This window comes from Monomorium pharaonis, chromosome 2 (assembly GCF_013373865.1).
Source record: "Monomorium pharaonis isolate MP-MQ-018 chromosome 2, ASM1337386v2, whole genome shotgun sequence".
In the NCBI taxonomy this organism is placed as follows: Eukaryota; Metazoa; Arthropoda; class Insecta; order Hymenoptera; family Formicidae; genus Monomorium; species Monomorium pharaonis.
Window position 1 is genome coordinate 25,544,875 of NC_050468.1, and position 15,071 is coordinate 25,559,945.

The window sequence follows — 15,071 nt, forward strand, 5'->3', positions numbered from 1 at the left end:
CACACACACGGAAAAGACTGTTCGCCACACTATGTACTCACGCCTTCGTGGTACGTGAAAGGCGCATTAGCCTCACCTTTAATCGCTCGCAAGTCGTCGGCGGAGGCGATTACCTGTGGGCCATTAAAACTGTCATACGAGGGATCTTTCGGCGATCAATCGCGGTGTTTACTGGCCTCTTGACGAGACGACATTATCTACATACAACGAGCACGAGGTTCGGCGGACCGATTTTAGCACGCTGTACGTTTCGATGCTTTCACCTCCTACGCCCCCGTTAATGTTCGGTCAAAATTGAAACGATTTGTTTAAAAATCCGCAACAACGATGATCGACGCGTTCGCCGATACGTCATTCGCGATAGCTTTCTCGACACGTTCGCGCATATAAGTTTCTTACGTATCCACGATTATCCTCATTCCTTTCGAAGAAATTTATTAACTATTTATTAAATATTAATAATTGTACAATACACCGTGTAATTCATTTAATGGCACATCGTGTCGTGCTGCACTGCACGATGGTGGCCTAATCGTACGAATCTGCATTATTTCACTATATGTTATTAATCTTGCTGTCAAATTACATTATTAACTATGATTTATCATTATGCTTGTATCTTTGTGCATGCTGGCATTAAGATTGCGCGATAACATTGCTTGAATTATCAAAGTTAAATATATATAAAGTTGGTGGTTACATTTAAGAACTCCAGTACGATGTACCCAAAGAAATTTATCGTCGATAATTTGTCAATATATAACGTATGTATTTATGCATTATTGCCTCTTCATGTAGCAATCGATAGCAAAAATATTAACATTTCACGAGATGACTTTTTACCTTTCCCCTTTTTATATGATTTATATAAAATTTTAATTTTTAATTAACTTTTCAGTTTCTATTTTCGATCATTCCCTTGTTTAATCATCTCCCCTGTTTAGTTTAGCATAAATACATTACATTAATTAAATTATTTTAAATTAATTTAGGCTGATTTATATTTATTATATTTAAGGGATAATACACACACAGAAATATCAATTCTACTGCCAAGAAACCAATTACTCAATTTACCTTCTACCAGTTAGTGACGATTAACAATAAATATTTTCTTGATAATTGTTTTAAAATATATTCATCGCAAATTTTAGAAAAATTCATTATCATGTGTTTAAAAAAATACATATACTCTTTCGAATATTATTAAATAATTTTGAGAAAATGTCAGAACAATAAATAAATTGAGTTTTTGTTTTAACATAATATTCTTGGTTGAAATATTAAATTATTCAAACTCGGAATATATTTTGCATAAATTTAAGGTTTATAATAAATTTATGAAATATTTAAAATAAGTAATATTTATTTAAAATTCAAATATATTTTTTGTATGTTTACGCAGAAGTTTATTGTAATTAAATATTATTCGTTTCGAATATATAAATGTGATTGTATTTTAACATTATAATCAAGTAATTATTTTTTTACAAAGATAATCATTACTTCGAAAACAATTAAAATAAATCGCTTTTCTTAGTACGAAAGTGATTTTCTGCGTGTATTTTTCTAAGTGTAAGAAATTCAATTTCCACTCGCAAAAGGTTAACGGCAACCATTAAAACTATAGGCGCGGAATTCTCTTCTAATAGTCTCGAGGAAAGAGACTATTTCCCAAACGTCGCCGGTCACGAAACATTCGCCGAAAGAACGTCGAGCTAATCTTCCCTCATCACGTGCACGAGAAACGTGAAGCTAAGGTAACTCACGGGCATCATTAGACACCGCGAAAGAGCCGATTCCGAGGATGTAATTAACGACACGAGCCCGTGAGTAGTCGGTAGCGAAGGATAATTTTTTTTTTTTTCGCTCGCGCAAGCTACGCGCCGACGCCGACTCGCAAGCGCGGCTAATGAAAAATAACCCGATGCCGTTCCGCGGACAGTGGGATCATCGGCGTAGCTACCACGTGCTACATCGAACGACGCGCGATGCGCCGGCACCCGTCACACATCTCGGGTTCGCGCTCGGATTTTTCCCGAAACCCGTTTGGCGCGGCCGGCGCGGCGCGACCTCGTCTCTGGCTCGTATCGCTACTCGCGCGGTTTGTCGTATCCAAGCCACACTCGTCCTCATTCTCAGGTTGATCCTTAGGTAGGGACGGCGGACCGCGCGAAAGACGAGCGGTACACCCGCAATGATCGGGAATTGCATCGAGGAATCTCATCGAAACGATGATCCATCGGCGATTATTTTTAAATAAAGATGATGAATGATGACGTCTGTCACCTAACGGACATACCGAGTACAGCAATCTATGTCACGCTTATGTATAAATTGAAATAATCCATTATACAAGATATGTGTAAATATTGTAATAAAATCAGCTCTCTTGGTACCCTCGACATATATTGATGGTTAATTTATTGAGCACTGATTGCCAGTTATTTCTGTTGAGAGATTTTAAATTCCTTTTTAGATCACAGTCACGTTATTGACTGACGACATCAGACGCGCAATCAAAATACTATGTAGTTGTCTTTCTAATAAATGTAGCGGTCCTTTGATAGCGGTACTCCGTGGAACACGAAACAATGCGCGCGTAGACAATAAAGTCATTAAACTTATAGCGCCGAGAAAGAGAGGAATAAAGAAGCTTAGGCAAACAGTAGAAATCCACGTCGGGCATTTTTGAATCATGTCAAGACTTCACAATGGGAATATGTAATGCGGATAATAATCGCGCGAGAAGGGCACAACCCGCGATGCAGATCTCCTAAAGCGCGAAAGAGCGCGCATTAATAGCTGCGTATTATTGTATAACTGTGGATCCGAGCGTCTGATTTGTTGCCGAGTGTCGAAATAAGATACGTTCGCGGATACTCTGAAACAGGTATAACTGTGCGTAGGCGGGCACGTCACTCGACAGCTGCTCTCTCTCTCTCTCTCTCTCTCTCTCCCTCTCTTTGCGTGCTGCCACGTGAGAATTCCGTGCAACATAGTTGGAAACCTGTCCTCATCAATGTGACGGTAACTTATACCTCGAAAAGGGAAAAATACACTTCGTGCCTTAAAAAGACGAAGAAAGGAAACCAGAGCGTTGTAAAAATATCGGTAGACTGTCGAAAGTATTACACTTAAAAGATAATAATTACATAAATATATGTTACGCAATATTTAATTCCCAACCCAGCATTGAGACGTGAGTGTTCCAAGGTTCAAATGGGTGAACTTACAAAGGAGAGGGAATTAGAGTTTCTCACGAATTTTTGGAAAGATCCTTATTAGAGAGTATTTTTCCCCATAAACTCGCTACTAAATAAATAAAATTATTTAATAACGTTATTGGATGCGCTCTAATTAGAGATACTTTTAATACATTTTCTCAGGCGTGAGGTAATACAAGGTACGTTTTCGCGATTGCGACATTATCGCGTCATCATCAGTTCGGGATTTCGGCGTGCGTTATTCCCGCCAAAAAAAAAAAAGACAGACTCACGTCGTCCCTGTCCTCCTGGAGCTCGTCGTCGGGACTACCCTCGAGAACGAATCCGACCTCGTTGTTGTTCCTCGTGAGCGACGGCAGCTTCCTCGGCGTCAACTCCTCGCCGTCCGTGTCTCTCTTACGCTTGCCGTGCTCGTTAAGCGCGACCTCGTGCTCGTCTAACATGTCGGTGACCATCAGTTCCGACTCGACGCTCGTCGGCGATACGACCTCGTCCAGCGGTGACATCGTCGTCGTCCGGTCGGTCTCGCCGGTCTCCAGCACGGACATGATGGACACCCAAGTTTAGTTGACGATACCCCGCTACCTCGCTCGTCGGGACTCGCGCAGATCCGACGAGACGGTCGCCGGCCGCTGACAGGTAACAGCGTGACACCGACTGTGGCCAAGTGAGTACGAACGTGCGCGCATAGAGTTGTTCCGTCGCCGTAAAACCTCGTTCGTTCCGTGACCAATTAACAAAAGTCACCAGAGATTACTTAATCCTGGAGTTTCGACGACATCGTTATTAATTGGAAAGAATCCGTGCCAGTTTGTCGTATGCTAATTTCGACGACAACGATAACAAGGAACGTCGATAATGAGACCGTAACAGCCTCGTGTACACGTGTTAAACTTCAATCCGATCGATCTACGTCTACATATGTTTTGTCATTACGGTCGACGGAAAACGCGTACATCATCCAGTAATGGTCGTTTAATGAGAGAGGAATGCGCATGGGTTTTGCTATCGCCGTTAAAACTTCGGCCAATTACGAAGATCCGATTGTCAGTAATATCCACGTGCGTTTGGTTTGTCGAGTCGCATCGTCGGCGGCAATCTCCTCTGATTATTCCTTGATGGCATAATGATCGTCCATTAACCGAATAAACCTGGTTTATTTAAGAGGAATATGGACAAGCGGAATCGCGCGGTTCAAACCGCGGAGTTGCAAGTCGTTAGCGTTCCCGAGGACGTCACTCGTGAGTTTTTCATTCGGGTTTTCTCCATTCGCCTTGACTCCGCGCGCGATTAAATTTCCATACGCGATCCAGGCATTAAAACCGCCATTAATCGCGGCGGTGCGCGATCATCGGTCGTTTGATGACGTTTAATTTCAGACGCGCATGAAACGCCATTATGCGCGAATCGCCGCAGTTTTACAGTAAAGTGGCACAGGAAAATTAGTGGCACGTTTTCCTAAGAAAAAAAAAAAAAGATTGTCTTAAAGGGAACTCCAGATCACTACTATGGCATGCGACTTCGGAGTACCCATAGTGACGAGCTACAACAATGGCACTGCTACAATTGTATGCAAATTCGCTGTCAAACGTAACTTTCACTACACTACCGCTGTAGAGTAGTAGTCATCTCCGTCCCGGGAGGAAGCCACGCTGTTTCACGGCGCGCGTTAAGTCCCACTCAATTAAGAGAGCTCAAACGTCAACGGTATTTGCGAACAGCTGTCGGCGCGCCGGAGCTCCGACATCTCGATCGGAGGCACGACGGAGGGAATCGGCATTCATCGCGGTCGTTTCAATGAGAGATAACGCAACGGTAAGGGTAATACGAGGCGGATTAGCGGTTACTGCAAATTGCGAATCTGAAATCTCGCCGCGCCGGCGATTGGAAATTTATCGCGCATTGAAAATGCGCGCGCGGGGGGAGGGGGGGGCAGTTCAATGCCTCGGAATCTTGCGTCACCGATCGCCTCCGGACCGCGTCTCGCTCGCGTTCACGTGATGCGTCAGCTTTCGAACGAGTTTCGAACTTGGTCGGTTTCGAGACGACGATCGGTCGAGGGAGACGACCTCGCGTCGCCTGCCTGCCTGCCTGTGCGCGCATTCAACTCTCCTCCGCGCTCCGTTTTTCTCCTGCCTTCGCGCGCCGCTAAAACGGCATCGATCGTTCGATCGGATACGTCGACGCGTGCGGATTTTCCTCGTAGTCGGACGTGGTCACGTCATCCAGGCGGTGAACGTTTTTTCCTTCCTTTCGACGCCATCAACAGGATGACTAATGATTTTGAGGAAACGTAGTCGGATAGTCACCGGTACGATCGGGCGATCTACTTGCCGGCCCCCTTCGATGTGGAATCTCCATTCGATCTCGTTTCGATCGGCGCGGGGCATCCAGTGGCGTACGCTCGCGTGGTATCTAACGACGACGCAGAAGCCGCGAGAGCAGCAGCCATCGAGAGTCACATGGCAGGTTTGCCACTTATTCTTCACATTCAGCGACAGCGCCCGGTCGCTCGACCCGGCCCGATTTCACCGCGGAATCGAGACGGCGGCGGTTGGCGGCGAGATACCGTCGTCCTCGATCGATCGATGCGCACGGCGGACATGCCGATATCCTCTCCTTCTCTTTCTATCTTCCTCAACTTACTGCGATCCCGCGTAATGAATTACGTAAGAGCAGCAGATTCTCTCGAATTCTTCGTCACGCGCGGCTCCCCGCACCCTTCCTCGCCGGCGATCGCGAGATCCCGCGGGGGGAATTCTCAGTGATCCTCACTGCCAATAGTAGTGATTGATATTCACGCATTATATACGCACGGATCCCTTTACCTCATCTGCAGCTTACATAATTCTGTTGACGGCAGGCACTAAACGGCAATCGTCACTTTCCGGAATCCGTATCACTTTGTAGCGTTGGGAGACGTTGGTATCCCGCGGCGCGGCGAGGGCGCGATCGATCAATCGTGGACCACGTGGTCGTGCACTGTCACGTGGAGACGGAGAGGAGACGACAACGGCAGTTACGATCACAACGACGAGGACGAGGACGACGACGACGACGACGACGACGACGATGACGTCGGCGATCGAACGAGGAGAGACTCGGCGGCGGGTGGGACGGGGAGGGAGCACCGAACCAACCCGCGAGGTCACGTACGGAAAAGTCACCCGGTGGAAAGCCGCGGTATAGTACGCACTCTTTCGGAACGCCCGTGTATTGGTCGAAGGTCGACGAGGACCGATCGGGCGACACCGCGTTGGCGCGCGCGCCTCTCGAGAATGGCCTAGAGGCGAAAAGAGGAAAGGATCTCCTCGAGTGGCGCCGCCCGCGGCAGGAGGGGGCAAGTGTCTTTTTCTCTCTTTTTCTCTCTCTTTCTCTCGCTTCCTCATGCGTGGAGCAGCAAGTGCTGGAGCTGCGCTGCGATATGCCTGGTGGACCACCACCACCACGACCAGCACTACCACCACTACCACCACCACCAACACCACCACCATCAGCATCGCGCGCCGGTGACCATCGCACCATTACACGCTACCATCGTACACGTCCGCGTTGGTACCGATGCAAGTTCGCAGGCACCAACATCATCAACGACGCCAGCTGTCGCGCTCTCCGTCCCGCTTCATCCCACGCTGCTCCCGCGAACGCCTCTCTCGAGAGGCTCCAGCCTCCCGCCTCGCCCTGCTAATCCCCTTCCGCGTCGTTTCCTCCACCGTCCGCGTATGACGTACCTCCTCTTCGATCTCGAGCGTCGTCTCCTCGGCTCGACCGCAGTCGGAGACTAGACCGCTCGGTGTCTCCCTCCTTCTCCCGCGAGAGTAGAGTTGCGGATCGAGAGAAGGATCGCCGCGCAACCCGAGCTGAAGACGGATGCGGCGGCAGGGTGGAGGACGCGGATTTAACGTTATCCCTTCGGTGGGACGTTCGATGTTTTTTTTTTCCCCCCTCCGGTTCGTCTCCTCTTCCTGGTCGCGGGGACGTCGAGAGGGAAGCGATCCCGCGGGGACGTGCTTGTCAATGAACTCGAGTGTATACTTATCTCGGACCCGCTTTGTCGCTTCCTTCGCGGATGACGGCCGGGCTGCGTCCTGCCGAGGGCACGCCGAGATCTAGTTAGATCAATTTATCGGATGTCCGAATCTTTTTGGATTGGTCAGACTGGTTCTCTCCGTGCGTGAAAGATAATCTTGTACTTCGCTCTTCTGATCGAGCGTCTAATTATCAACACACGCGTAATTCGTAGAGGTCTTTCTATTACACACTGCGTACCACGCGCGATGGAAATAAGTATATAATTATTATGTTCAACTGTGATGTTTATAGTATAAAATAGATTGTACTTTGCATTGGAATTTTATAACAGATATTAAAATTGTACAAAACAAACTTCAATAAAAATTCTGATTTCTTACTTGAATATTGTAATATTTTTCAAATTTTACGTCTAATGCTTCTTGCAGGACATTACACAGGATGTTTTAAGTCTCATCCATGTCTCGTAAACTTGCGGCCATTCAACTTACGTAATTTTTCAGGTTTATACTACAATGCCAATGTTTTTTTTTTTATTATTATCGCGCTGCAATAAATCTCGCACGGTTAATTTCTTTCCTACAGCACACGGAATTTGTAGTCAATTCTCTTTCGTATTACGTTACAACAGATACTCGCGACGCTAACCTCTTCCTTCCTTTCATATCTTCCCTCCTATTCTCATCGCTCACTGAAAGTTATTTTCATTCTGCGCGTCATCGGTTTACGATTTACGGCGACATGCGTGTCTCCGCAACAGGTATCGGCTCCCTAACTTTCCTACGTCGTAGATCTAACGACGGCACGATTTGTCGGCTGCTCTCGCTCGCGCGATCCACGCCGATCCAATCTAACGCTGGATCACTTTGGACCGGTCTCTCTCTCTCTCTGTCCCTCTTCGCTACCTTCGTTACCTGCTCTACCAATTAGCTTCGCGCACGTAACGCACGCACGCTTCCCGATATCGCGCGAGCTAAATCTAGTGGCGTCCGTAACATTATTTAGTAATCGATTTATTTTCGAGATCGATCGTCGAGAAGTCTCGCGAAGCGAGTTAAATAATTAAGAAAAACTCGGAAGTTCATTACGCATCTCCATTTATTTACGCCGCAAAGAAGGAATAAAACAAACGATTGCATAGATGAAAAGAAATATATATATGTATACATATGCGCGTGTTATACATGTACGCATGTTATAACAGGTATATTGCTAACTGTTAAGAATTAAATATATGAAGCTGATGTATACGTGTATAATTGATAGGCTCGGCCGTAATTAGAGGCGGGTAATAAGCGTGTAATCAGTCATACTCTTGGCGTCCGTCGTCCGCGCTTCTTTTCAGAGCATCGAAACTGACGCACCTGACGTCTGCTCCGCGACTCCAAGGCAATCGATAAAACGCGATTACACCGTGCGTTGAGACGCGTGACTTATGCGCAACTCGCGCTATAGAAGGATCGGTATACTCCATCGTACCATCCCCATATACCACACCTTCCACAGCGATTGATTATTTATACGCGAGACGGTAGGTAATTGATTTCGATTGATACTGGGTCATTATCATCACGGATTAAATCAACGGCGATTAAATATAGTGAAGCTCCGGGTTGGGCTCGGTTGCTCCGATCGCCGTCGTTAAGTCCAATCGGATCAATTTAAAAGCGGCGAATATAAAAGCGGCTTATCCGCACGAATGTGCGCGAATGCACGCGACAGAAACGCGTCGGGAACGCGGGACGCGTCTCGCGTGCGTGGACTTGTACGCATTCCTCCATGTTGGCCCAAATGTGAGAGGCAACGAAGGCGAAATGAGTCGGTCATTACGAAAGAATGCGACGGCGATATGAATGACGCTGTATAATCCAAACTGCAGTCTAAGAGCAGCTTCGGTCCCTTCGCGCGGCTCGCGCTAAACTTGCGTGATCGAGCGTAAGAGACAAGGGCCAAATAACAGTGTTTCCTATATTTTTTCACTTTTTAATTATCCCTTTTCAAATATCTATATTTAAAAAAAGATATGCAATATATTATTCTATATATGACTTAAGATTGTGATAGTCGTGGAACAAAAATTGATATTTCGAACAATTTTATGCAATGTTCTCATGATTTGGTGATGAATGTCTAATTTGTGAATATTTATTATAATAAAATAATTTAAATTTTACTAAATTTTATTAAATTTTACTAGAATTCTTCAAAATACTATACTATATCCCATGCCTACCATGATTTTAAAAGTAAATTAAAAAAAAATTTTTTTCTATATTCATGGTGAAGTAATTTCTGAAATTTTAATTCTTTATTTCGCTAATCGAGAATTATATGTTTTCTTTGTGGAATTATAGTTGGAACCTATAATTTCACTAAGAAATTATCCTAGTATCTAAGTACAAAGTTTAGGAAACGAACACTCTGACTAAGGAAGGGAAAATACGATTTTAAAACACGATTTATCATCATTGATAGATTAATCGTAAACGATTACAGAAAAAAGCCGATTAGGTGTTAGTTTAATTTAATGTTATATTATCAATATTTATCAGTCTGACAGTTACTGACTTTCAGTAAAGACGTGCAATGTTTTTTCGCATTATGTGCTTTGTTATATTCAATTTAATTTTTTCCGTTACTTGGTGCGATACTAATTGTTCCTTTGTTCTCCTGTAACAACACGTGAGTCTGCGAGCTTCGCTATTCATAGTACACATAAAAAATAAAAAATAAATTCCGCTCACCACAGATTTTTGTAAATGATTGTAGTTTAAATCATGATCCATTGACACGAATCATAAATTTATAGTGGTTTGAATGTTACTTGAGAAGGGCCCAAAGTAAGGACCGAAACGTTGTAACTATTTAAAATTGTGCCAGTTGCGTCGTCATTAATTTCGCCTCAATTATCAATATTTTTATTTTAATATTCTTGTAATAAAGTAATAAATATGTAATAAGTCAATTGCATTCTGCATTAAATGTACAGGTTTCTGCATTACAACGCTTTACTATCAATTTGTAGAGTCAAACTATTATACTTCGTCATCATGCGGATGACCTTTTAATTAAAATCGAATTGTCGTTTGTTTCCTTTAACACTACTTTTACCCGAGTCTTTTTATCGTTAAAAATCGCTTGAATATTTACGCTACTCGGTTTTAAAACCTCGCTCGTTTTTGCAACATTCGCTTTTAGAAACGAGGAGATTAAAAGTTGTAGATGGACGAGTTGGATGGGACTAATTCCATAAAAGCAGATCCGCGTTGACCAAGTTGCGCAATCGGTGTCAATTGCGCCACGCTGACGAAAGCATCGAGTCGTGCGAATCGTTTCTATAATCGTGGTATAATTACGCGGTATAATTACGCGCGGAATTCGTTGCGGCGATTAATATCGCTCTAATGAACGAAAATATTCGGGTCAGGTGAGCAGCGATCGGCGACAACGGGTCCGACGATTCACGAGAGACTGGCCCCCTCGGCATACCAAGACAGATCATTTCTTCTTCCTTCTTTCTCCCTCATCCTGCTGCTCTCCTTTACTGTATAAGCACCTGTCTACTCCGGACTGAGTGGACTCTGAGCTCTGATTTTCTCTCTGAGATCGGTTCATACGAATAAACCTGGAGTTTTTCTTTTCAATAATCAAACGTCCGAAAAACGAATCGCGTGTTTTCCTCAAAAGCATATTATTCTCTCTAGGAGTTTAATTATAACATTTCTATAAAGTCATAAGGAGAGAAGAAATTTCGAATATAAAAACAAAATAAGGTATAAAAATTTGTTGATCGTAATATAAAATCTAATTTATTTTTAATAACAAAAAAGCCTTATATATATATATATATATATATATATATATATATATATATAATAATTATATCCCTATTAAAGCACAGAGAATAAGTTATATATAAAGTAAATATATTAAACTGAGAAAACTTTCTAAAGAATAATGATAGAACAGCTTCAAAAGTGACAAACGGATATTCAGATCGAATAAAAATTCGATCACCGTTTCGTTAAGAATGAACTCATCGGTTTGAAAAAGAACGAAAAATAAATATCTATCCTTTCACTTTTTTAAACGAATAATTTATTTTTTGGACATTTCAATAATTTTATTCCCAACGTAATATGGTCAGATTTTTATCCGATCTAATAAATACCTGTTTGTTACTTTTATAGATAGAATATCCGATCATTGTTAGATAGAAATTTTGTCAGTGCATACTCACACATACACGCGCGTACACGCTTGCTTAATAGGAAATATATAAAGAAAATAGCTGAAAATACATAAATTTTTTGCATTATCTAAAATCGCGAATAAAATTAGGATCTAATTTGTGTCATCATCCCATAACATTAAACAAATTAGAATTTTTGAGACATTAAAACAAAATTTATACTCGGTCAAAAAAAGTCTGCCATTAAAACGCCAATAATTTATGAAGTGTCAAACATCTTTCTTGTACAAGTTGTAGATTACTAAAATCCCACAACGCGTGTTTCGTAAGCAATCCCCTTTCTGTCTCTCTCTCTCTCTCTCTCTCCACCCATCTATCTGTCTATCTCTTTCTCCATTCAGTTTCTTCCAGAGGAGTCGAATCCTTATCGTCGTATACTAAGAATTCCTTGCTGCCACCCACGTGTTCAGAAGATCACTACCGAGAACAGCTACGACCACGTGCGAAAAAACCCTCGTGCAAAGAGGGAAGGGAAGAGGAAGGGGGGAAAGCACCCCGTCAAGTCATCCGGCGCGAGGAAAAGGGGACGAGGGGAAGAAGATACATTTTTCAGATTATAACCGACCCGTTCTCGATAATGCGAGTATGTCGGTGGCGCCGAAAGGGACGACGACAACGACAACGACGACGACGACGACGACGACGAACGACGAGAGCCTGGTAACAGTGCCTGGCATTCCCGAGAGAAATCTTTGAGCATATTTTCACGTCTATTCTGAGGGCGCGTCTCTGCCGGATGCAGATAGCGGCGGCCGTGTCGCCGGGATGTGTGGCCACGTATGGGTGGCGCACAATATCCTCCTGATGGTAAAGGCCATCCAACCTGCACGATACGACGTAATACACTCGCCGGGATAATATATTGCTGTACAAATGGCGCTACGCCCCGCCGCGCGCGTACCTGTGCGCTCCTCCGCGTCCATCCTCTATACGCTTATCTCCGCTCGATTTTCGCGCCGGCGACGTCGCCGGTGTCGTCGGCCTCTCGTCGTCGCTTTCGTGGGGTGGGCGTCTCTCCCCGGGATGCAAAATTAACGCCGGGTCGCGAACGGTGGAACGAATCGCTAAAGATCAACGTACGCGCCGGGGATACTCGTTATCTGAAATAGGAATTGCCTGCCCGTGATTTTCGTTCACTTCCGGCGCAACAAGGCGCACTTTCCTCACATCGTTAAGCCCATCGAACAGCCGAGTCGTTGAGAACAACGTGCCGTACTTGCGTCAGGTTGTTAGATCCATTAATAAGTTTCTTGGAAGGCTGTCAGGATCCACCAGACATGCCAGACAGCCTGTCGAGCAGTGCGGAAATAGGGCACTGGACTCGCGCCGGCCCTTACGCCGCCGTGAATTATACGAACAGACGAGATTCCGTGGACCGAACGAGCCAATAATGGCGCGCTCGAACGGGGGAGCGATAGATAAGCCGAGATAAACGCGAGCGTCGACTACTAGAAATTGCGCTGCCAATTGCGCGTCGCTGCCATCGACATCAGCGATCGCAATCAGCGGCGACGGGCCGCGCCGTCCGCACCTATTTTGCTCCTTATCCCGCATGCTCGGCCAATGATAACGGCAGATAGGCGTGGCCTGTTGAGGGATTTGTTATTGCAATCGCGTATATTTGCTCACGCGATTTAGACCCGCACCGCCGCTGCTACCGCGAAGATTGCAAAATCGGCTTGCTGCCTCGCGCTTATTTCCGTTACGGTTCAACATTCGCTTATTTCCTCTGCCGAGACACTGTCAAAGTAAATCAACTGTTTCTCCCTCACACAACGGGCGTGCTCTATTTGAATCAACTTGCGCGGTTCATCTTCTCTCCTATTTTTCTTCTCACTTTTCACGGTGGAGAATAAGAGAGAGAAAACAAGTTGTGCAAATTTAATTGAAAAGAACAGACGTTTTCGTTAAGCGGCTTTCTCTTACGAGATATTAAATTCATGTGTTACTTATTAAAAAAAAAATAATAATAAAATCGTGGTTTTTTTTTGTTTTTTTTAGTTGCCGATACTCTGATTTAACGATCTTATGCTTTTCTCTGAACATTCGGTGCATCAATTACAATACTTGGCGAATTATTTCTTCAAATTCGACAACAAAATCCCTAATGGTACATTCTTCCTTGTCTTCGTTAATTGTTATTTAATTATTACACAACGTTTGCCACGCGATTTCAATATATTTTGTATAAAAAATTCTTTTACTTCTAATAATTTTTTTCTCTTCACTCTTTAATACAACTGTGTTTTATTTTCTTGCTGATAATTATTGATATATGTTAAGAAAAGATAGGTAAACGTATGCGCTGAAAAATTCTTGGCGGAGATGTAGAGAAGCACGTACAGAGGCTAGAAATCAAAGGCTGCTTCTGCCGCTACACGTTAACGTAACGAGACCGGTCACGCGATTGATACTGTGTATATGAAATGCGTCTCTCAGAACATCCATTTACATGATTCCAGATACCATGGGGAACGACACAAATTGCCAGCACTATATCTCTCGCAATTAGATCGCGCACGCTAATCGTTATTAACTTTATCGTGTTATATTTCTTCGTGCTGTTAACGTTGCTGCCCCCTCGCTAGTCGTCCACGCTGACGCGCCGCAAAAACAAAATATCAAATCTCAGCCGGGGATTGATTTTCATTAACCGGTTTATAAACATCGCTCTCGCGACGATCGGGATCGTTTCTGCACGAAGCCGTTGTCGCATATAATTGAATTCACCAAACTTCTATTCGTTTAGTTTAAAGCGATATAATAACATTTGTAATTTTATCTGATGCTTGTTCCTAATGACGCATCTAAATATGTATAATTTTCTTCAGTCTAAAAATCTGATCAAAAAGTTCGAAACTTACCGTTTTAAATAGGTATACATGGCAATTTTAAGACACAAAGTATATTTAATTTTTTAAAAATATACTTATAAACAAATAGAAAATTCACATTTGAAGTCTAAAAATCGCGACACATTTACTCTTTGAATTTCATAGAGTAAATGTCACTTCAAAAAAGTAAAAATACCGCTACTATATACAATTTTTCGAATGATTTTTCATTCTGAAAGTTAATATTTTCATTTTTATAGAGCAAACTTTTACCAGAGTGAAAAACCACAAAAAAAAAAATTGAGCAGGTTTACAACGATATTTCACATGGCGCGTGAGAAACGGCGAATATTCGCGATATTAAGGCGAATCCCATGCAAATCGATCGGTAAACACAAAGACGAATTTATCATTGGAGATGATAGAGATTTACAATGTCGCAAGAGCCGGTCGTCTCCTCGATTTGCATGGGAAGTTCGCCTTCGAGACCTCACGGTCGTTGACCGCCGCGACCTATTTCATAAAGCTTGATAGGTCGACGATCAGACGTGACGAATGTGTGACAGGTACGTATTTGCAAGTTATTAAACATGACGTGTCTCCTTTTCAGGAACATAATAATAATAACAAGAAAGCGCCTGTCATCGTGATAGAACGGAACCCACTGACGTACGAAATTTCATTCGCCGTACATCAACGGCGTATGCTAAAACGTGTACGGGTACA

The 15,071-nt window shown here is 43.6% G+C and overlaps 1 protein-coding gene across 2 annotated transcripts in view; it reads right to left on the minus strand.

Annotated features, from left to right (window-relative positions):
- LOC105836684 (transcription factor AP-2-epsilon) overlaps positions 1 to 10,935 on the minus strand; it is a 106,265-nt gene extending 95,330 nt beyond the window's left edge. The window contains exon 1 of one of the 2 annotated variants that reach the window (XM_028194224.2): positions 3,500 to 10,935. In XM_028194224.2, coding sequence (XP_028050025.1) covers positions 3,500 to 3,775 — 276 coding nt within the window. In that variant the 5' untranslated portion in view covers positions 3,776 to 10,935. The remainder of the gene's footprint in view (positions 1 to 3,499) is intronic. The other variant, XM_012680882.3, reaches the window with a different exon arrangement.
- Positions 10,936 to 15,071: the final 4,136 nt, after the last annotated feature.